Source organism: Eleutherodactylus coqui, chromosome 6 (assembly GCF_035609145.1).
Source record: "Eleutherodactylus coqui strain aEleCoq1 chromosome 6, aEleCoq1.hap1, whole genome shotgun sequence".
NCBI lineage: Eukaryota > Metazoa > Chordata > Amphibia > Anura > Eleutherodactylidae > Eleutherodactylus > Eleutherodactylus coqui.
Window position 1 is genome coordinate 148,171,240 of NC_089842.1, and position 24,277 is coordinate 148,195,516.

The window sequence follows — 24,277 nt, forward strand, 5'->3', positions numbered from 1 at the left end:
AAATTAAATTAAAATTAAAAAAAATACATTAAGCAAAGACAAGAGTTACTGTATTTCTATGCAGGTTAAAGTAGCAACACACAGCCACATTATAAAATTATATGTATTTACAATTATACAAAATACATAGTATGAAACAGAAAATATGTATACATTGTTAAAGGGACTGTCAGCATATTTATGTCTTCTCCAGCTGCAGTGTTCACCCCCCCTCCACTACTTCTCTATGTGACGTGGAAAGGCTCATGACTTTACAGCTCCTCAAATCAAAGCTGCGGCAAGAACCGCTCCACTGACTACATAGAAACATGCTGCTTTTTACCTAAATATTTAGGAAAAAAATAGGGGGGCACATGTTCAATGTCATTTATTTATTCATTATACTATACCTTGACCTAGGGTCTCCAGCAATAAGGTTACCAAATTCTCCCAGGATATAACCCCCAACTTTAACCATGTTCTCATGACACGCAGGGGCCTGTAGAGCCTGTAAATAAGCAATTAAGTTGTGCAGTTATTTATCAGATCCTGTTACATACTGATATTTTTATAAAAATGCGTTAAGAAACCGTAGGAACTCCTATGCACGGAATATTCACAGTGCAGCAGTAAATCCATGAATTCAGATTATGTTCCCCATGCAACAAAGAAAGGTTTTTACATTTGTTCTCAATACCCCTTACCTCGAATACAGTTTTGGCAGCATAGCCTTGTACATCATCCCGGTTTATGACAATCTGGATGACACGGTACCAGACCTCTTCACTGACATAATCGCCAGCGATACGAATGAGATTCAGAATAGTGTCCACGTACCAGCTGTAATCTACAGCGTATTTCTCAGCTAGGATGGCAACTTTCAACACCTATGAAACAAATACATTTAAAGAAAGTGACAAGGATGCTTGTCTATGTACAGTAAATGTAATGGTAAAAAAGGAGTTTCTTCCAAAAGGTACCGTGTGATAAAAGGCGATTGAAACAAACAGATCTGCCTCATCAGTGTCCCTATAAAGCCCGGTCCTCTCCATATGAGCTGATGCTCTCCCACAGCTATGGCTGGGCTTTCATCATGACGCTCTTGGAACTGCATTAGTATCCCAAACTCTTGGTCCCTGATCTCATCTGATGACTTATGAACTATCCCAGGACGAAATGGACCAGGATGATAGGCCTTTATAAGTACACTGAGGGACAGTACTTTTCTGGGAACTTTTGGAAGGTACTAAAAAGTATATTGCCCTCGGTGCTCTTCATGTGAGAAGTCTCAGAAATCAGTTTACTCATAATGAATTTAGGAGTAGGAGTGTATATGCAAAGTAAAATCCCTTCAATTCATTAACAAGAATGATGTAGAATTACTTCCAAGGAGTATAAATTCCAAAATTCCATAAAATGTCAGAACTGTGAGGGCTCGATCCCAAGAATGAGGGTGACTGATACTCCGTTGCAAAATGGGGAATTGAACACCCATGTGATGTCACTCGTCATTATAGTCTGTCAGTTCTATGCACACACCTTCTGATATTGATGATCTCTATGGGAGAGTGTGTGGACAAAGCAGTATGAAGAGTAACACTGTGTGCGCACATGTGGATTTCTTGGGGGCAAAGCGCTGGAATGGGGGACCTCGTGAGTATGAGACAGCTCCCCCTTTCCTCACCTTTGAGCCCCATAAGCCATGTTACCTGTAAGCAAACTTGCTAGCTGCTTGGGAAAGAAAAATACCAATGCAGACTTGGCACCAACTTGGTACATTGGAGATATGCAATGGTTTGGTGTAAGCATCTGAGCTTTTTTGGTACATACACAGAATGTAAAGTTAAAGAAAAAGCAAACAGAACCTTAGTTTTTCTCAAAAAGATTGCGATAGAGAACAAAGTTGTCATAAGTGTTACTCATAAGAAAATCCCAAACCATAAATGCTGCTTACAATTTCCTCCCGAATGGAATAATCTGCCGTTTCCAGATAGCTCAGCATTTCAGACACAATCTGCTTAGCATTCGTACGGTCACACATTGCGTAGAGGAGATCTGCCGCTCGCTGCCTGACACTGACATCTCTCTCTGTCTGTAGTAAAACATGGCAGAACAAGCAAAAAAAAATGTGAAAATATAAATTAGAATTAGAAGTAATAAAATAAAATCTATGGACACTACAATACAATTACTCTGCATTAAAGAAGGATTTTGCCTTCTAAAGACAATGCCAGCATATCAATAGGCCAAGCAACTGCTGCATGAATCAAGTCTCTGGGAGCCAGGCAATCCCTAGAACAAAGGAATGGCAAGTAATAAGCAGCAACCTCTACTCTAGACTCTTAGAGGTCTCATGGGCCCACCCTCACTTACGGCATATTCCATTGCGGCATATCCTAGCAGTATGCAATGACAGCCCATAGTGTGAAAACGCTATTAACGGAGAGCATTTTTTGCACTAATACTATAGTGCATAAATGAATGTTTCAAAACAATACTTATAACAGTTGTTCCCTCACCTTTAGGGCATTAATGACTGTTTCAATGTGTGTTTTCACAGCTTCGTGTGAGAATTCAGAGCTGGCCAGTGTACACATGCTTTCCAAAGCTAAATATCGCAGGTTGGTCTCTCTGTGCTGCAGGAACTGCCCCAGCTGGTTGCAGGCTCTTACCAAAAGGTTGGGCTCACTGGAAGTAAACACAGAAGCCAATTAGTAATTTGATTTTCATGTGTCTGAACATATGGAGATTATGGTTGTATGTATGAGAAGGGCTGTAAAAACCGCAGTGGTGTATAGACAACTCCTAATAAAAATTATATGGAGATCCAGGCTATTAGTAACAATAGGACTCGGAACATCTGCCAAGATGCTCTTCTATGTAACATGGCAACTACAGTTCAGGAAAAGAGTCTGAAGTTATCAAATAAACCAGGATTGTGTGGATATTTGTCCTTCCAGGCTGGAGACGCTGCTAGGTTTTCCATTTTGTTATTTTTGGTTCTCTTACCAGGAAAACTCTGTTGCTGCTGGGCATTAGTTAATTTTGGCATTTGATCCAGAATAAAATAGTGACAGCGATTGAGCAGGTTGCTTTTTGTCAGCGGGGGTTTGTAGTTAATCTAGCTGTATGCCCCAATAGCCATTCTTATATTGGAATGACTGGCCTTACACAGTGGCATTTACAATAGGGATGCTAGATTGGGGACTGTGACTTGTTCCACTTGACGAACCTTATACCTAGCACGAATGGGCATTGTCCTCAGGGGTATCCACCAATTTTGCTAACATTATTGGACAACATTTGGTTCACTACTATAAGGGCTCCCGATGAGTTGCTTTTGCGACAGAAATGCGTTGAACCATAGATAAGAATTAGAACCTTTCTATTTGAACCACATCTGTCTTTATTAGTGATGAGCGAGCATACTCGCTAAGGGCAATTGCTCGAGCGGGCATTGCCCTTAGCGAGTACCTGCCTGCTCGAGATAAAAGGTTTGGCTGCCGGCGGCAGGCAGGGAGTAAAGGAGGAACGGAGGGGAGATCTCTCTCCTTCTCTCCCCCCCCCCCCCCCCCCCCGGTTCCTTCTGCAACTCACCTGTCACCCCTCGCCAGCACCCAAACCTTCTCTGCCGAGCGGGGAGAGAAGGTTCGCTAAGGACAATGCTCGATCGAGTAATTGTCCTTAGCGAGTATGCTCGCTCATCTCTAGTCTTTATAATCTGGAAACCATCCAGAATTAGTGTTTTCCTGGTGCTTAGTGTTATCTGGTACACTAATGAATAACCGGTTTGGTAGAGACTAGATCAGCCACCCGCTAAACGTTCTATCTTTGCTACTAGGAAAGCACAAAGAGCCAGTCTTCTATTGACTGGCCATACCAGAATGTGATCTTAGGGCTAGGGTGAGCACTTCTACCCCTACCCAGCTGGCACCATTGTTCATAAGTGGACAAGCCTTGTTGCTTTCGACCCTGGTAATCGGGTATCACTTAGCTACTCTGGAGTTGGATAAGGGACGGTGGCATTTAATTTGGGAACCCTTCCTGACAGAACTGTCATTCTGATCTCTATGACAGTATCCGTTGGGGACTAAGCAGAGTTGATTTAGAATCAAAATGTATCGGGTACTATGATGTTTGTCCTTGAAGCCCTTCATTTCAATTTTAATATTTATAATAGTAAAAGTTACGTTTTAAAAAAGTCAAGTTAGTAAAGGAGGATTATGTGGCTAGCACAAAAGGTCAGGTCTACTACTAGGCAGCGAGTGCTGACAGGGTCAGTTATCAATGTAATCATTTCCAGGAGGAATAATAGGAACAGCGCAATGCAGAGAGAAAAGATGCTGCAGTATTGTAATTTCATGGCGAGTTCAACCGTTTACTAAAACAGTCGTGTCAGGACAGCAGACTGCTTCTCTGAAGAACAGTCACATAGGCATATATTCCGTCTGTGTGTTTCACAGACATCTTATAGCCCATGAGGCTATTCAGATGTGTGATGGAGAGAAGAAAACAAACAAAAAAAAAAAAAAACAAAAAAACAACCTGTCCTATTCTGGTCTGTGCCACAGAAAATAGTAGGAGATACAATGTCCACTGTCTTTGTACATCGGACAGCACATGAATGGAGTGTCCGTGTGCTGTCCAATGCGAGTTATGCCGGAGAATCTTTGGCGCAACTCGCACATAGCTGTCTGGATGTAGCCTATAAGTGTATAAATAAGTAAAAAGCTCATGTAAAATAGTCATGTCAGATGTCCACAGAACCGAAAGTATGCAATGTAACAGACCTATAATATTTTAAGAACCAATGTCACATACCTGTCATAATGTATAATAAGGCTGATGGCCTCAAAAAGTATGGCGTTCTTTGCGTTAGAGTGCTGCACTTTCTTTGATTTTGGAGGCTCCTGGGCTTTGTTCAAGATGGTCTCCAGGCATTCGACGAGTCGTCCTTTCACAGCGGCATCCTCTGGAAACACAGTTACATAAGTTAGCAAGATTAAAAGGAAATACACCAGCTCAGCCATCACGCAGGTCTTTTCAGGGGAATCCATACATAAGACCCAGTGAGTTTATGTTCACATGATAGATTTGTTACAAAGGTTTCCGCAACTGAAAGTCTGTTGTATACATTTGAAGGATGTTGATACTGCAGCATGTACTTGGATTTCAGCAACCCATTCAGGATTTACAGGACAGTCATGGAAATTTCTGCAACAAATCTTAGGAATATGCATGTTTGTCAATGTATAATAAGGAACACAGAACCCTGACTACAAATATAACAGAATGGAGGGATCGGCCAGGATTTGTTGGGGGGGGGGGGGGGGGGTCGTTAGAAAACAGATCTGTTCTAGCTGACCAGAAGCCACGATGCTACTGTGAACAGCCTAAACCGTACACAATATTCTGTATGCTGTCCAAATAAGCAGTAATAATGTAATCTAGGTTAGTCACCCGATGTTTGCATAGATACGAATGCTCACAGCATACTGTATTTCTTTATTACTGCATTGCAGTCACAGCACAATCCCATTTGTTAATAGGTATATACTATAAAGAAAGGTTCAGTTAGGACAAAAAGCACTTTGTTACCAGGTGGAGGGTAACACTGAAGAAGGCGCAGCAGCTTTACAGAAAGCCATGGTGCTGGGACAAAGTAATAGGTGTAATCCTGCAGGTCAGTTGAGGCTGAAGACACAATCTGTGTAGAAGGGAGAGAGAAAATCTGATCAGAATCTGTATAAAATATTCAGAATTAATTGTAAAGTCTATGTGCTATTTAAGTAGCCATGGAACATATGCATACATCTGTCTATACACAGGGCTTCCACTAATTAGATTCCAGCAACATTGTTTCCCAGTCCTGTTTTAAAGGGATTATGCAGGGAGGAAATGTATTTTTTCAAACAGGTTAAGGTTACATTCACACAGGTGAGCACGACATTGGGCCGAGAAACTAAGGGCTCTTGCCCCCTGTCCACAGCCAGCAATGGGAGGAGCGGTGCTTAGCGCCGCCCCCGCTCCCCCCAATGCAAACAGCTGGAGGAGAGAGGCGGCGAGGGAAGGGGGAAGAAAGCTCAGATGGTAGCGTATATCGCCGGCTGTGAAAACGGCGGCCGATATACGCCCCTGCGAATAAGGCCATATTAAGGGTATATTCACACACAGATTGATTTTCAGTTGCAGAAACTTCTGCAGCCAGTTTCACACATCAGAACGGGGTTGTTCCTGCAGCATGTACATGGATTTTGGCAAACCTCATTTAGATATAAAAAAAAAGACAAAAATTTCTGAAACAAATCTGCTGCATTGAAACACAGTGGATTTGGTGCAGATTTTGTCGCGAATCCACAGCAAACTTCACCCCTTCAATTAAAGGGATGAGATCTGATATGAATTTTTGCGTGAATTTGCCAAAAAAACAAAACAAACAAAAATGGCCACATATGAACTCACCCTCAGAGTAGGTTTATATGTAGTGTATATTTGTATTACCTCCTAAGAATATGTATGCAGAAAAACAATTTTTATCGTTACTTTCAGTAAAATCCTTTTCTCAAAGGTTCATTGAGGGAGACAATGAAGACCTTGGGTATAGCTCCTGCCACCAGAAGGCGGACACTAAGCAAAAGAGTTACCTCCTCCTACCAGCTTTACTCCTCTAGATACTACGGTAAGCTAAGTAATTCAATCAGGATCTTGGAGACCTAGAGGAGGAAGACCTGCCTCCTATGCACACTTACAGAGGTGTAACTTGAAGCTCCTGGGCCCCAAAGCAAAATTTGGAACAGGGCCCCCAATTATAACACTTTATTCATAGCACTAGGCTCCCTATATGGAGAAGAGGGGCCTTATGGGCCCCCCAAGGCTCCTGGGCTTGGGTGCACCTGCATCTACTATAGTTACGCCCCTGCACACTGAGATAAAACCTTTAGTTTATAGCTGGTAGGAGGAGTTAACTCTTCTCTTGCTTAGTGTCCGGAGATATACCTGGGATCTTTGCAGTGTCCCCCAATGACAGTCGAGAAATACACAGCGTATTACAATACAAGAAAAGTGGATGAAACTGAGGTAATACTCCAGATGTTAAAACCTGGCTGCATTACAGATGTCTGAAACCAGCCTTAAAATAGCAGCTATTTCTCAAAAAAAAACCCACAAAAAAACAGGTGTAAATGTGCAATGTATTTTAGTCATCTTTTGAACCTAATTGTGTGTGCACGTCTAGAGGAACAGAAATTAAATAATAAATCCTGGAAAGAAAGGATTTTTCCTTCCAGCCAGAGGTCAACAATTCAGTCCCATTTTATGTCCATCAGTTTCAAAAACTCTCAGTTTAGTGAAATTATGCAGAAAAAAAAATTCTCATCCGAAATCTGTGGATTCTGATTCTTCTGTGAGAAAAGCTAAAGGTCAGATCGCCAGAGTCCAGAATGTAGTGAAATTGTAGAACAAAGTTAAACTCTTTAGAGAAAATCTAATCAGAAAAAACAGGCCAATTGGAAACCTGACTTATCCAACATAGTCTCGGAGGGGTCAAACTGAAACCGGACGTTAAGTTTAAGGCCTCATGTCCACAGGGAAAATCAGGCCCACCGTGGATTCTTCATGCAGAATCCCGCAGCAGGTCCCTCCTTTCCCGCGGACGTAAGGCCTAAAAAGAAGAATTACTTACCTGTCCAGACGCTGCGGATCTTCCCTCCGTCACGATCCTCTTTCTTTGGCCCAGTGGATGTGCTCAGCCCGCCGGCAGCGTGCCGTGCACATCCGCCTTGCACTATTTTTTTTTAAATTTTTTTTAAACTCCTTCTCTCCCGCACTCCCGCGCCGGAGAGCAGAAATTCAGCTCCGGGTGTACCGCGGATCCGGACAGCTTCTGTACGCTTCAATAGAAGCCTGTGGGAGCCGTCCCCGCGGGAGACCCGCACTAAAATGGAGCATGCTGCGGGTGTTTTCCCACACACGCAATCCGCTCCTCAGGGGAAAAGGACATCCGCAGGTATTTAATTACCTGCGGGTGTCCAATGCATCCCTATGGGGCTCGGATCACGCGTGCGGGTTATCCACTCTGGATTTTAAATGTTATTTTAGCCGTGGACATGAGGCCTAAATTTGTACAAAGCATTCAGGTTGGAAGCGGCACAGTGCTGATCCAGGTGAAGCTGCCAAAACGTAAAACATACATACCCTACTAAGTCTAGAGACGGCCAAAGAGACGCATGTCTTGAAGTCGTCTGGATTCTTCCTGCAGAGGCAGGTAATGAGGCTTACTGCTGCGGTCACCACTCCCTGGCACAATAAAGAGAACATGTCAAATATTACATACATCTCACTAATAGAATTAATTACATATAACCCATCACTTTTCCAGATCTGTGTCTGCAGGTTTGCAGTTAAATGGTTTACAAATCCTACATCACATAGCAGCCCTTATCATAAAAGCCATCAGTATACTACAAGCCAAACAGGGCAATGCAGAAATGGAAATGTGACTCATTCTTGCAACATAACAAGGGTGCTATTACACGCAGCGTTCCTCCCTTGCAAAACACAGGCAAAGCAGTGCTGGTTGCAGCTGGCACCTCTACTCATCTATTCTAACAATTTGACAAGTTCAGTTGCCGGTCGCAATCAGCGGAGCTCCATCTGTGTTTATGGCTGAGTTCACACGGGGCAGAAATCCTGCAGCAAGACCGCAAGGAAATTCCGCAGCTAAAGTCCCCCAGGTTTTGAAAGCGGCCTATTCCACTGTGGCCATCCCTCCCTATAGAGAAAAGAGAGCCCGCAGCGGAAATGGTGCTACAATTGACATGCCGCGGCTTTCAATTCCGCATGGCATGTCAGTTTCAGCGCGGCTTGGTCGAAACGGATCTCATCCACTTTACTGCTTAGTCTTGGGCTTAAGATTCCGCACGGAAATTCCACCAGCACAGTCCGCACAGAAATTCCACGGCAATTCCACCCCTTGTGAACCCAGCCTTACAGTGGAGAAATGTCACAGTGTAACAGTAACCAATAGATGCTATTAAACAGGCTCTAACAGTCACCACTAGTGCTCACGTTTACTGATAATTGCTGGTTTGCAGTTGGAGGTCCAGATTGAGCACATCAATTAATGATAAATAACAAGCGTTAGTGGCACCTGTGTAATAGCACCCTAAGCCTTCCAGCACACCAGCGTATTTGAGACAGTGTGCTGTCCATGTTAATTAATGAACAGAACATGGCCCTTTATAGCCTATGAGGCTATGCACATGGACACTTTTTCACACGCTCGTAACACCCGCGTGCAAAAACACATTGCATGTTCTATAACTGTCCATATCAAGAATGAGAAATAGGACATGTTAATGCTTATCAATGTGCACATAGATTCCATGTGCTGTCCAATTAGAGTTGTGCCCAAGCCTTTTGGGTTCAAAACACGGGAAAAGATACAGATTATAGCCTGGACTTCTCAGTTAAGTCACTATGACAAGTTCAGGTATCAGCTGCCATCAGCTTTCTTCCTTTGCGATTTGCAGTGGAGAAAGATTGCTGTGTAAGGCTGGGCTCACACGATCCGATTCGGCATATGGGAGGCCCGCAGCAGATTCCGGCTGCGAGCCCGGCCGGTGACCTTGCGTACGGTAATTTTACTGCACATAATGTGGGGGCTTACAGGCGGTCATGCGTAGTACATTTTTTATCCTTTTGTTTGTACTTCTTGCACCGTCGCTTATCGATGATGCACCTATCCGCAGCCCACACGCAATGTTAATATTGTATGGGCTGCGGGTCAGATGCCTCTATTAATTTTCATGGAAGTTTCTGCAGTAAAGTAGCAGTGTGAATGAAAAAAAAAGAAAAAAGCATGCCTTTCAATGCCTGCATTTTACAGAGGAAAGTCTGCACAGACACCAATTGAGGAATCCGCAATACAAATCTGGTTGTGTGAGAGTGACCTAAAAGCACGCCGATTGCCTTACAAACCATCATGTTTCTATTTGAACCACAAGCTAGTGAAAACACAGATTTCACTACCCATCATAATGCCATTTTTGTTTCACATTTTCTGTCATAACATGTAAATCACAGCAAAAACCTCCAACAAAATCGCCATCCGTGAATACCCTAATCACACAGTTTCATCTAACCACGTACCATATGTTGATCATTAAGGAGATGAACTACCCGTGACGTCCATTCACCCATTGGCACAAGATCAGGTGAGGTCTTGTATAGTCTTAAGAGGCACAGAGCAGCACTCTGCTTTACGCTATCCATTGTGTCCCTGTAAAACACAACATATCTTCTATTAGAGACACGGACACTGGAAACAGACGGCATCAGTGACAAGTAGAAAAAACTGATTTTTGTTACTATAAAATCCTTTTCTCGGATATTCAGGGGGGGGGGGGGTCACAGCAAAGACCTTGGGTATAGCTCCTATTACTAAGAGATACTAAGCAAAGGAAGAGTTGGCTCCTATCAGCTATACCCCTCCTGTAGCCACTCCGCTAAATCAGTTTGTACACAAGTAGTAGGAGAGACTAACTGAATATATAACTTGAAAATAACATACGACTAAACAAAGAAGTGAAGGGGAAAGCTCAGAACAGAGAAACAGCCGGTTACCCTGAATAATGGGTGGGTGCTGTGTCCCCCAATGAACATCCGAGAAAAGGATTTTACGGCAACAAAAATAAATAAATAAATCCATTTTTCTCATCTGTATCATTGGGGCACACAGCGTAGACCTTGGGACGTTTACAAGCAGTCCCTAGGGGAGGGCCAAAAGTACCTCTGATGCAGTCGGGGTACTGTAGCCTGCAGAATACTGCGACCAAGAGCAGCGTGAGAGGATGCGAAAGTATGCAAATTTTGTGAAGGTATACAGTGAAGACCAGGTTGCAGCCTAGCAGACCTGGAGAGCAGAAAAATTAACGGACACTGCACAGGAGGCACCCACTCGAATAGGTGGAGTCCTGCCCACAGCCTCTGTAATCGCCGACCTGATCCATCAGGCGATAGTGGACTTGGAGACAGGCAAACCTTGATGGGGGCTGTCAGAGATGAGGAACAGAGAATCTGTACTACGGAAGGATTCTGTAAGAGCAAGATAGATCCGCAGTGCGAGAATGACGTCAAGCGTGTGCAGAACGATGTCCTCTGAGACGAGACCAACTTGGAAAGAAAGGAGAAACCAGACGAAGGACCACCTTGTGCCAATGAAGCACCAGAAAAGGAGAAGACCTGCATGAAAGTGCGGTGGATGGAAGGGAAGGCTACCAAGATGGCAACCATCAAAGAAATAATTGGCTCAAAGGGAGACAATTGTAAAGCATCTAAGACCAGACTGAGGTCCCGAGGTGCTGACCGAAGATGGTAAGGAAAGGCAGTGTGTGCGACTCCCTGAACGAAAAGTACAGACTGCAGACATGGAAGCCATGGGGCATTGCAGAAAGGATAGATAGTGCAGAGACTTGGCCCTTTAATGAGTCTCAATCCCATATCCTTGCCTGATTGGAGGAAGTAAAGGATTCTGGGAACAGAAAAATGCATGGTTTGGCCTTGAGGGACAGAGACTTGATCAATAGGTCACCCAAATAAGGGATCGCCACTATTCCCCAGGAATGAAAAAGCACCACAACAGCTTTTTCAATGTCAATGTGACGAATTGGAAATGATTTGACTGGACTGAACTGAAGAAAGCACTGGTAGGACTGGCAAATCGGGATGTGAGGATAGGCAACTTTAATGTCTATCGACAATAGACATTAGCCTTGCTCCATAGAAGCAATCACTGCCCAGATGGATTCTGTACAAAAGCGACGTACTTTGAAGTAGCGGTTGAGTAGCTTCAGATCTAGGATGGGGAAACCGATCCGTCCTTTTTGGGGACCTTGGACAGGTTGGAGTAAAATCCAATAAAACGTTTGCCTCGGTTGAGCAAATCTTGAATGGCTCAAAAAGTTACTGGGATGCGGTCCTAGGGGGTCCAAAGGCCGTGGGCTGGAGAGATGAAAAGCAGGTTTTTTCTTCTTGGCAATGTACAGATGAGAGTACCTGTATTGCAAAAGATGAGAACCCTTTCCCACTGTTGCCTCAGAAATCATTTAATCTAGGCGGCTGCCAAAGAGACGAGTTCCTATAGAGGGAAGTCCTGTCAGATTTTTTAAATGTACAGTCTGCAGACCAAAACTTTTGCCACAAAGTGCGGCAGATTGCCATGGCAAACGTGAAGGAAAGACCTTGCAAGGGAATTTGCTTGCCTGGGAGAGCTGAAGAGTTAGTTCAGCTAACTCTTCCTGTTGGGCGAGGACCCCTTCGGTGCAGTTGTTTTGCCCATTCGGATGTAGCTCTATTGACTCATAATGAAGGGCTCACTGGTCGGCCTCAAAAGATGACTTGGCAAAGGATTCTGGTCAACTATCATGCCGGTCCTTAATGGATGACGCAACTGCCAGGGGCAGGGTATTGTGTTTGGACAGGTGAGACACGGGGATAGGCACCCATGGTGAAGACGACCACTTTTTAATTGATTCCTCGGGGAACGGATACATAACGTCGAAGACTAAGACGTTGGAGGGAGAAGGAGCCTCTGGTGGTAGAGGAATCGTGGTATTGAACATAAAGCGCCTCTTTAAACCTCCTCTACAAGATTGTCTACCATAGAGGAAAACTCTAGAAGACTGTTCATCTAAGGAAAATCTGATATTTCATCCTCGGAGTGGGAGCTGTCCCTAGATGGGATTGAGTGGGATGCAGTGGTGGAGGCGAGGCAGAGTATGCCGTGCGTAGTTGAGCACCATTGGCATTTGGAGGTCCTGCCACACGCTTGTTCCAGTAGGAATGATTCCTCAGCATCAGACCCTTCAGCTGGGTTCTAGCTGATGTCCTGCCCAGCATCTCCACAATTGACATGGAGGCTTTTGTGAGATACACAACTCACTTGGGTTCAAAAACCTGTGGGAGCACGGCAGTGAATGTCTCAGGGACTGGTTAGTCTGGGAGGCAGGCAGTTCAGGCAACAGCAGGAGCATGCGAAGTATGTTACAATGGTTATACTCTAATCACTAGATTCCCCCTAAAATTCGACAGCTGTATGTGGAGGGGAAAGTATGCCTAGCTGCAACATGTGCACAGTGTAAAGGCTGACAGTCACAGTGGGCTAGGGTGGCGAAGAGTTGCCTAGGACAGGTTGTCTTACCCGGGTCTAGGAGATTCCCCCCCTCCTACACCCCACTCAACCTGTGGAGCAGAGGAGCCGCAGAAAATGGCACTCAGGGTGAGAGGCGTGGGAAATTGGAGGTGAAATTGATCCCCAATACCAGAAATCCCACCCTCTGAAGTACGCTGTGACCAAGAGTAGGAAGGCAGAATTTGGATGCCTATCAGCGGTGACTGCATTCCCCATGCAGATGTGAAGGGAACGCATCTTCCTCGCGACCTAACAAGGATTGGAATAGGCAGCACCGGAAGTGGTGAGGCGACCAAAAGAGCATGTAACCAAAGGGGTGCAGGCAGTCCAGAGAAGGGAGGCAACCAAACAATAAATAGTGGGCAAAACGGATGGGGAGGCAACCAAAAAGGGCACAGAGGCAGGCCGGAAGGGGAGTCTATCAGAACAGCGCAGGAACTGGAAGTGAAGCGGACACTGCGCCACTGAAATTCAACGCATGGTCACGTTGACGTGAAGAGCGCGGTGCCATTGCTGGGCTGGAAAAAGATATCGGAAGTTCCCATACGCGATGCAGCCCAATAAAACCACCTCCAAGGGAAATGAACAGAAGGGATCCAAGCCAGAGGATCTTCGCTAACAGGTCAAAGAAGAGTTAGTGATATTCTGTGCCACCTTGCCTTCAGGAGGTAGGGAAGCAGCAAAAACGTTAGTTGCAACCCTGGTGTCCCTTCTCAATATGCAACTAGGAGGATTCTGACACAATGTGAACTCAAAAAGTCCAAGAAACTTCAGGATCTTGAAGACCTGCAGCAGGAAGGTCTGCTTCTTATGGACAGCAAGCTAAAACTGATTTGGCCAACAGGCTACAAGAGGGGTATAAGACGGTAGAAGTCTTCAACTCTTCCTTTGCTTAGTGTCCGCCCCCTAGTGGCAGGAGCTATACCCAACTTCTTCGCCGTTTTCCCCCAATGACAAAGCAAGTGAGAAAGATTCAAAGACACTTCAACTTCATGAAAATACATTCCTACCCGCTACTTCCATGTCACAGATATAACCTAGAAGTAAATCTTACCCTGCAACAAGAATTCTGGGGATCTCTGATGCAAAAGCTTCTGCCATTTCCCTGCTGCCAACGTTAGCGATGCAATGCAGGGCCAGGCACATGAAGGTGGGGTTACGACTGGCCAGGTCATTCTTGATTGCATTGTTAATAAGACGAATAAGTTCACTGTTGGAATTCACCAGAACAGAGATAAAAAGATAGCCCTAAAATATGGGAGAAAGATTCATCAGGTACATTAAGGACACCTCAGTCTCAGGAAAATACATTTTTACCTGGGTTTAGGCCAGGGAAGCTATTGGTATAGAACTAAAGATGGCCATACACCCTAGATAGCGGTCCACCACGTGTTTGTTCAGCTATTCCTCCCGAACGCCAGGACTGGTCAAGTGTGAATGTTTTCTCAATAGAGGGTTGGAATAAGCCACTAACAGACAACCTTGTCAGTAGCTTACCACCAATGAAAGAATGGATTGAGCATATTGAAGGCCAACGTGCTCGATCCCTCTTTTCGGCAAGATCTGCTGTTGAAGTTAATCTAATGTATATGGCCATTTTAAAGGCATTGTACCAGGATCACACATTATCCCCTATCTCTGGGATAGGGAATAACTTCCAGATCGGTGAGGGTCTCACTGTTGAGATCCTCGCCGATATCAAGAACTGGGGTTTCGTGTCCCCCTATGCCTGTCACTGCAGGGTTGCTTCTTTACAGGCAGTGATGTCAGAATAGATTGCTGACTGAGCGTGTACGGTCAGCTCTCCATTCGTTTCAATGGGTCTGATGCAAATACCTAAGCTCTTGCACTTGATTGTCTCCAGCAGTACCAGTGAAAGTGAATGGAGCCGCAGCTGGCATGTGTGATCTCCACTCCATTTAATCACCCCCACACTGTGGGGTGTGCAGTAAACACTGAGTGAGGACGATGAGGGACACAGACACCATGTGATCAGCAAGTAAACCCCCATCCTGTGGGTAGAGAATAACTAGTGATACTGGTACAACCCCTTTAACATGTTTTACATTCTCAGGCCACAACAAAGGTAAAGCATGGTAGGTGCATAATCACGACAGACGTAAAATGTATATAGATAAGCCATAAACAACATTGTACAATGCAGCTTGCCTTACTAGCTAAAAATCAACTTTACTCAAGAGATATCAAGTCAGGCCAAAGACTACAGAAAGCTGACCTGCCATATACAGGGTAAAGCCCCATTTACATGCAAAGATAATCGCTCAAAAGATAGGGAGATTGACAGTTTGAGCAATGATTTTGCATAAAATGCTAATGGCTACTAATGCCCATTAGCAGCTTATTATCTTCATTTGCATGTAAATGAGCCTCCCTGAGCTGTATGCAGAGAACAGCAGGTGGTCAGTTATCTGCATACAGTCCCTTTATTTGCCACGGGACAGCAGCTGAATACAAGGTTATCAGCGCTCCGGTGGAGATTCACAGCCTGCGGTTCCTGCTATCAGCTCTCCGGCTGAACTATGAATTTTAAACTCAACTAAAAATCATTGTTGGACAAAAAGCAAGCGATGGTAGCATTTATATGCAACAATTATCGCTCAAAAGACATCCTTTGAGCGATAATCGTTACGTGTAAATGGAGCTTAAGTCTAAGAATGTCTTCACATAGATCATAAGGATAGATTTCCAATGCTGATCTGCTTGAGAGAATCAGCAACAAATCTTGTGTCTCTCATTTGCAGGAATATAAGGTTATTGTTATTGAAAGTGGTAGTTAATATGTTGCACCCTCTAAATGGCAGCTAAAATGTGTACATAAAAAATAAATAGCTGGAATAGGCAAAAAAAAAACACAAAACAAAAAAACTTTTATTTTTCTTTCAGAGACCAAGAGATGGACTCTTAATTCAAGATCGACGTAGAAGTCCTCAGGACAGGGGACTCGAGTTCTTTTTAAGCACAGGGATTGTTTAACTAGGATTAACCTCAAACAAGCGATACCTAAACCCAGACATGTGTAATCACCAATGATATGAGACAACCTCGAAAACTGGTCTGGTTACTCACTATCTGCTTTTCGGTGTACTTATTTGAGCTCAGCAGGTTTACTGCTTCCATGTGCCCAAAATCGATGTCATGGCCGAGCAGGAATATGAAGAGGAGCTTGCACACGTATTTCTTCTTACTGTAGCCATCCAGGGCCTTGTCTCCTAGAAAAGCAAAAGAAACAGTCTTATAAAACATTTATGACCAACATGAAGGTATGGGTGCTTAGACCATTATGCAGTTAGCATACAGTAAGAGCAGTGGTCCCATGGCTGGGGGCTGTAGACTCAACTGCAGATTTTTGAAGCTTATTATAGCAATGAGTGAACCTGCTGAAGCCAATATAAGAATGCTTAAGGAGTTGAATATATTCATACAATACTACAAAACTGGTTCAGCAAGAGCAGCGCCACGGTCAGACGGGTTGGGTGGTGGCACGGGCTATTTAATATTCCAATCATCTTCAACAAGCCGTGCTTACAGCCTGCACCTCGCTGCAGAAATCCAGGAGTGGTGAGCAATACAGAAATGCTGATGTAGTAACTATAGGCGTCTCCCTTATTACAGACACTCCCCAATTACCACAAGACAGCTATAAAATACAGCGTGAAATGGAGGCACATTTACAGAAATACTTATTCTTCCAGTTTGAGATTTCAGTCTGCAAATCTGTTGCAAAAGGTAGGAGATCTATGAAGTGGTCACAAAAATGGGGCAAAGACTATTAACTTGGTATAATTGCCATCTACTGTCATATATCCATCATTCAATAAAAGACTGTAGTGACAGGCATTTACTATGTGATTGTTCCCAGCAAGAGAAACCAAGTAACCTTGTAGATATGATACCTTTTAATGGCTAACAAAAATACATGATGTTACAAGAAGCTTTCAAACCTGTCAGGGTCCTTCCTCAGCCATAATGAAATAGATCCAAAAAGGCATGCATATATTAAAAAAAATTTTAATATATATATTTATATTATACACACACACACACACACACACACACTTATGACCAGGCACAGACATGATGTGATTAATTTGCACTTAAAAGAATAACAGGATGAGTAGAGAAATAAATACTTAAATAGTCCACTGATAAAAATGTGACAGTTTTATGGTCTCTAAATTAGTGTTAAGAGGTCACCAGGCCAGAGTGTTATCTGTTATTTCTTATACTTCCCAGTCACACATGAATCCTCTTGAAGAATTTAGCCCTTTGTTGAAAGTGTTAAAAGTTATTATAAATTTATACTCCCAAATTCTTCTGTGGCTTTGTGATTTGAAATTGCCTTTAATTATAATAACTTTCATGTGTTCTGTGTTGTGCCCAGCCACAGGTAATTCTGTCTTTCTTTCTTTAATTATGTGGTGGTGAGATCTTATTCTCTCTAATCGTGTCGTGATGCGATCTCATCCTCTCTTTGTTTTTGTCGTGTTTGTACAACATTAAGACCCCCCACAGGACATTTACTGCACATGATCAGGTACACAACATCGAACGTGGAACATGTGAATGTCCCCGGGATCTTATAGTCCTGCTGTGTGTTGGGGATCCGTATCCTGTCCGCAGTCAGTATATGTGAGCAGGTCTTACAGCTCCTTACCTTACAGGGATAAGTTCCTTTTTGTGTGTCAGAGAACAATGCACTCCTGATTATAAAGGTCCTCAAATTAGGAGGTTGTCTGTAACACAGAAGCGGAGGGTCCGGGAATATGGTTTTCAGACGGTCATCCTTGTGTAGGGTATGGTGGAGTTTCTTCGCGGTTTTATATATATGCTTGCCTCTTCAGATCCATTTCATTCAGCCTGAGGAAGAACCCTGAGAGGTTCGAAAGCTCGCAACATGTATTTTTGTTAGCCATTAAAAGGTATCATATCTACAAGATTACTTGGTTTCTCTTGCTGGGAACAATCACACCTTGCTCTACTGGCTAACACTATAGCAAACTTTCTTCATTAGACGACATTTACTATAAATGACCTCTGCGCGGTGATACTCAAGGAAGAAGCTCTACAAGACAGGATTCCCATAGCATTTAGCAGAACTTATTTTTGCAGTTTTTAGGCCTCTTTTTAATGGGCAGCAGTGATATCGCCGTGAGAAAATTGCAATATCACAGCCGAGTTCCAGCGATCCCTTTGCGGTATTGCTGTGTTTTTTTGCGGCAATATCGCAACTTTGTCTAGCTCTTTTGCCGGGATTTTTGGGGTCGCTTAAAATATAAACTCTGCAAACCAATCCAAGCCATTGCCCATTCAATGTAATGGCTGTGATTGGGTCACGAGTGCTGCATTGATTGGTTCTCGAGCACGGCGACTCAGCCAATCAGAGCCAGCGCTTCCTGGAGGCGGGATTTATGAACCCTCCTAACCAGGAAGCAGCGGCTGAAGACTGCAGACAAGTGTGTCGGAGCTTCGAGAGGAGAACTGCGGCGGAGTGGACAGTGCCTGTTAGGTAATGTATTGTTTTGGGTTGTTTTTTTATGTAGTTAGGGCTTATTTTAGGGTAAACAGTAGGACTTCCTACTGTTAAAGTTGCATCACACCGCACAAAAACTGCGATTTCATGCAATGCAACACAAAGGAAGGCTCCATAGGGAAACATAGGCTGCAAAAAAAAAAAAAATCACAATTCATGACAATATTCAGCATGCCGCAATTTTTGCTTCTCACAATGTAGTAGCCTACAAAACATCGCTAAAGTGAAGGATCCCATTGAAAAGCATGGGCTTCACATACATGCCATTTGCAGCAATGTCGCATAGTGAGAAAATCGTGTGATTTTGTTGCCCGTTTGAAAGCGGCCTTAAACTGCTTTTTTAGGTAAAAAAAAAACGCTCTATCCTGATATTACCTTAAAGTCTATAGTCAACAAAAAAAAATAAAATAAAAACACACTACAAAGCATTTTGGTTTGTTGCATCTTTGGGGGTCAGCATGTTTTGGATGTGGCTCATTTTCCATGATGTTCTCTATAGGACTTCAGAAACACTATGAAAAGCACATTACCATAGTAACAGAATAAAAACAGCCAGCAAGATCACTTACACACAAGAGGTTTTATTTTTGTTTTTTCATGGGCTAAACTGCTGAAGAGATTTTGATGAAATTTGGCAGGGAGATAAGCCGGCATCTTGAGGAAGGACATAGGCTAGTTTTTTCCCCAAAAACTTTGGAGTGTTTCTCTAAAGAGTGCGATAAGACAGATTTATTTGGTGATGTGCAGGCGCACCTCCACTTCGCCACCACACGGAAGAGGGCAATGGGTTGCACATCATAAGCTAGGCCTACACAAACGGGCAGACATGTGAGGGCAGATGTTGTTGCCGCACATCATAAGCTAGGCCTCCCCAAACAGGCAGACATCGTTGCCGCCGCACCTATGCGATTATTAAGTTAGCAGAGATACCCCGCGTTACCCGGGATTAAAACTTGAACGAAAGACACATTAACATGTATTGACATTTTTAAGAAAATCAATGTGGCCCATAGCAACCAATCACAGCGCGGCTTTAATTTTACCTCAGCTGTTTAAGAAATAGTTTCCTTTTGATAATTGTATTTTTTGGTCTTTTAATATGCCGCGCAAGTCAGATCTAGCGTGTGGCTCTAGTAGAGCTCGAGCTGCGAAAATTACTAGAACCCAAGAATTCGACGACCACACTGAGGCAAGAAGGCATCAACAAGGTGAAAGACCAGCTGCTCTTAGAGCACTAGAGACCCCGCAGCAGTCTCAGGCTCATCGGACTTTAGATTACGAGCGTGATGCGTCTTTTAAAGCTAGAGAGACATTGGAGCAATCTCAGGTCTGCCGAGCCCTAGATGCTGACCGTCACGCATGTGTCAGAGCTAGAGAGACATTGGAGCAATCTCAGGTCTACCGAGCCCTAGATGCTGACCGTCACGCATGTGTCAGAGCTAGAGAGACATTGGAGCAATCTCAGGTCTGCCGAGCCCTAGATGCTGACCGTCACGCATGTGTCAGAGCTAGAGAGACATTGGAGCAATCTCAGGTCTGCCGAGCCCTAGATGCTGACCGTCACGCATGTCTCAGAGCTAGAGAGACATTGGAGCAATCTCAAGTCTGCTGAGCTCTAGATGCTGACCGTCACGCATAACTCAGAGCTAGAGAGACATTGGAGCAATCTCAAGTCTGCTGAGCTCTAGATGCTGACCGTCACGTGTCTTACAGCTGTACAGCAAAACACAGATTAGATTAAAAAAATACAAATTCCATGCGGACGAAGTGGCGGGTAACAAGCTAGCAGCTTATATACAACAAAACTATCTACAGTACAAGGCTGGCTACTTACCCTTAAATTTTGACCGGATATTGGCCAGCTCCTTATTGATTCTTTTAATTTCTGCTTCTTTGCTTTTACCTGAAAAACAAACAAAAAAAAAGTTAATTTGTATGATAAGCAGAGAACATTCCGAAAAAGAGCACTAGCCCCAATCCCACATGAGTAATTTAAAGGGAACCTGTCACCTCAGAAGAGCACCATAACCTGAATTTTGGTGCTGCTTCAGGAGCGGGGGATATAGGTTTTTAAAACACCCCTGCTCCCCAGTTCTGGTGGTGTACCCCCATTGCAGATCACATGTGGTCTGAAAATCTAACTCTTTAAACTGCAGCGCACACACTCTTCTATAGACTTCTATGGGAGAGCGCACACATGGCAATGCGAAGAGTCAGATTTTCAGACAGCATGCAATCTTCAGCAGGGGACACTGCCGGACTGGGGAGCAGGGAAGTTTTAAAAAAATTCTAAATCCCCCCGCCCCCCCCCTTAACCTCCCAGAACAGCACTATAACTTAGCTTATGGTGCTGTTCTAAGGTGACAGGTCCCCTTTAATGAGCATCTACACTAATGCTGAAATACTGGAAACATCACATACAATAAGCAATCAGGTCTCCGACTATTATTTCACTTGTTACATTTCAGCCTCATAGAAGAGAAGTGAAGGAACCAAGAACTGTGCTGCCTCCAAGACGTTCAAAAGACTTCTTTTGAATGGGGTCATACACATGAGCGAGGTTTTTCCTGCATGTTCTATGCAGCCCTATTGAAAGCAATGGGCAAAATCCGCGACCCTCTGCGGCTGTAACAGTTGCGCCAGAGGATCCCTTCACCCCCGAAGCGATGAGAGACTCTCTTCACATGAAAACGCCTCGCATCCACGGGGCTTTCACATGGTGGGGAGAGCGATTTGGGGGCACGATTCACGGCCCGATATTGCATGTGTGGCTAGCCTCAGTGTGTACAGATCCGAAAGCGGACAGCTCCGTACACAATGCAGTGGCCAGGGTTGGCAATGCAGTTACTGTTTGCATTGACTTTAGAGTGGAGCATATATTTGGCAGGGGGGTTGTATTGCGGTTTAGTCACATGTGCATTGTTTTTGAATAGGAAATTTAAAAAGTCCTAGTTAAACGTTGCATTTTCTTTTCGCGCCAATGTTCTGTGGCAGTTTTGGCAAACCATCACACAGGGCACATATCCTACAGAGGTCTCCACAACTTTACATACATCAGAATGGAGCCGTCACTGCAACATACACACGGGTGTCTGCAATCCCCATTCAAATGTATGGGACTCTAGCCCTTATTTTTAGAATTATATGCGAGAGAAGAAAGTGTGACAGAAGGGGGCGGTGCCAGATGCCCGGTGCCAGCACCAGCATGTACCACACAAGGCGTTATTGGGTATATAATTCAGGCACCATCCATTGGAAAATTTGCACTTCACACCTTCAGGGAGGCCAACTGTCATTTTGAGTTCATGCGGAGAATGAGCCAACTTGTCAATGTGCCATAAAGAAGCAGGAAAACAAGTTGTTGGCACAATTAGGGCATTTTATAAAAAGCTTTATTAACGGATATTTTTGCTTTAACTTGTTTAGTCTCCTCCTTCCTTATCAGCGTTCAATTTTGCAACTTTCTGACATGATGCTGCAATGCCAAAAAGGGAAACGAGGAGAAAAAGCATTTAAAGAGAGAAATACAATGGCAGGAAACACAAAAACTCACTCCACCCCATACGCCGCAGCATCTGAAGGCCCATTTACACGGAATGATTATCGCTCCAAATGAACGAACTTTGAGCCATATTTGTTCAGTGTGAATTCGGGAAAAAAAAAACCTGCTCACTTGTCGTCCGCGGTTAATTAGGCTCACTTTTTAGTCAGCTTAAAAAAACCTCGTTAGCTCGCTGGCCTGTCTTTCCGTGTAAATGCTCCTCGCTTCCCATAGGAGGTGAAGTGCTGAGTGGCAAAGTCTTTCTGTTTAAATGCTCTGCACGAGCGCCGTAGCGGTGCCGTCAGCACTCATGCAGTCGTCCAAAAGACTGTAGGCCTCTCTGGGGGCTCTTAGACGTGTGATTTTAGGTATGAGCTTTGACGCTGATCTGCAGCAGGTTTCCCCCTTTCAACTGAAGGATTAAATTCTGCTGCAGATCCGCGTCAAAATCTGCATGACTGGTGTGGATTCTGACGCTGCAGATCATTACACCAATTCTGCTGCATGTGAATGCACCCTTAGGCCTCGTGTCCATGGGCTGTAATGGTAAGACCCTGAGGGTCTCCCTGCAGCGTTTTACCATTGTTTGCAAGTACAGGCTCTGCCGGCAGAGGCCGCGTATGCTTGTGAGTGTACTGCGCATGCGCATGAATTACACAGCCACGGTGTGACTTTTTTTCTCATTCCCCGCTCTGTTTCATAACAGAGGAGTATAAAACGTCGCCCATGTGCAATGCATTGCGTATGCACAGCGCTGTGTGGGTACGCAGAGAAATAGAGCATGCTGTGATCTATTTCCCATGTGTATCTGCACGCCAGTGTGCATGGATCAATGAAAATCCATTGGCTTTCATTGAGAGCATTCACCGCATGTCACGCGGCCGTGCACTGCATGCATAATACGCGTTGAAAAAACGCCAGTAGCTATGAGCCCTTAAACCAGAGTCCCCTAAGTTATAGTTGTTGGACCAGCGGAGGGTCCACATCTGGTGCCCAACCAGTGATGCCAACAAGTCCGAGTCATTTTCTGTTGAGAACTCTCTTTCTGAACCCTAAGTGCCCACATCCAGAAACCTCCCACAGGAGCGGTCACTCATCATGCAGCGTGGCGTCATCTGTCCAGCATGAGGTCCCCCTTAAATACGTTCTGTTGGCCCCTGCAGTAGATAACGCCCGCCCTACGAGAGCTCCGCAACATGTGACTCCACTTGCTGGGAAACTACAACCCCCATTCTGCAGGATGGAAGATGTAGTATAACTGGAGAGACAGGATGCTGCTCTATACCATCTCAACCATCACCAGGTCTGCTGCATGCCCAGTGCCCGCATTCAGTCCATTGCAGACACTGCACTTTACCACCCAGACCTTATTCACGCGGGCAAGTCCGGTTACGGTCAATTAAAAAAACTGACCAATCCAACACCACCCCCACTTCTTCCACTGTATGCCCAGAACCATCAAACAACCCGCTACTCAGCCAACACCAGTTCATCCATCAACGTGCCAACGCTTACACAGCAGCGGCCCACGTGGCAAAGAGTGTATTCTCACAGGCAATATTCCCGTATCAGTTCTGGCCAATTCTGATTGGACAGAACTTGCATGAGAAAAGAACGCATTTGTGTGAATGTGTTAAAGGGATTGTCCAGTTACTGGGCTACGAGCCCCCTTTAGTGTTCGCTGTGCTAAAATACGAAGAGGAGCGGTACTTACCTGTTCCCTGACGCCATGATGCAGCCCCGTTGTGGTCCTGGCGTTTGTTGTGACAGATGTCATCCACAGTAGTCAGGTGACCGTTGCAGCCAATCAGAATCACCACTTGTTCTCCTTGGCATCAGACTTCACATTGTGAGTATCAGGAGTTCAGGAATGCTGCGGCCTCTGATTGGCTGAAGAGGTCACCTGACTTCCAGTCACAGCAGCAACCACCACAAGGACCACAGCGCTAGATTTTGGCAGCAGGGAACAGATAAGTACCGCTCCTTTTATTTTAGCACATCAGACACATTGCTGGGT

General features: G+C 44.4%; 1 protein-coding gene across 3 annotated transcripts in view; it reads right to left on the reverse strand.

Annotated features, from left to right (window-relative positions):
- The window catches only part of LOC136632772 (AP-2 complex subunit alpha-1), a 39,521-nt gene that overhangs the window by 13,708 nt on the left and 1,536 nt on the right, over nucleotides 1-24,277 (reverse strand). For all 3 annotated transcript variants that reach the window (XM_066607918.1, XM_066607917.1, XM_066607919.1), the window contains exons 2-12: nucleotides 20,554-20,622; nucleotides 16,256-16,398; nucleotides 14,223-14,416; nucleotides 10,129-10,258; nucleotides 8,173-8,274; nucleotides 5,578-5,686; nucleotides 4,801-4,951; nucleotides 2,499-2,667; nucleotides 1,934-2,071; nucleotides 684-866; nucleotides 390-487 (exon numbers count right to left, since the gene is read on the reverse strand). In XM_066607918.1, coding sequence (XP_066464015.1) covers nucleotides 390-487; nucleotides 684-866; nucleotides 1,934-2,071; nucleotides 2,499-2,667; nucleotides 4,801-4,951; nucleotides 5,578-5,686; nucleotides 8,173-8,274; nucleotides 10,129-10,258; nucleotides 14,223-14,416; nucleotides 16,256-16,398; nucleotides 20,554-20,622 — 1,486 coding nt within the window. The remainder of the gene's footprint in view (nucleotides 1-389; nucleotides 488-683; nucleotides 867-1,933; nucleotides 2,072-2,498; nucleotides 2,668-4,800; nucleotides 4,952-5,577; nucleotides 5,687-8,172; nucleotides 8,275-10,128; nucleotides 10,259-14,222; nucleotides 14,417-16,255; nucleotides 16,399-20,553; nucleotides 20,623-24,277) is intronic.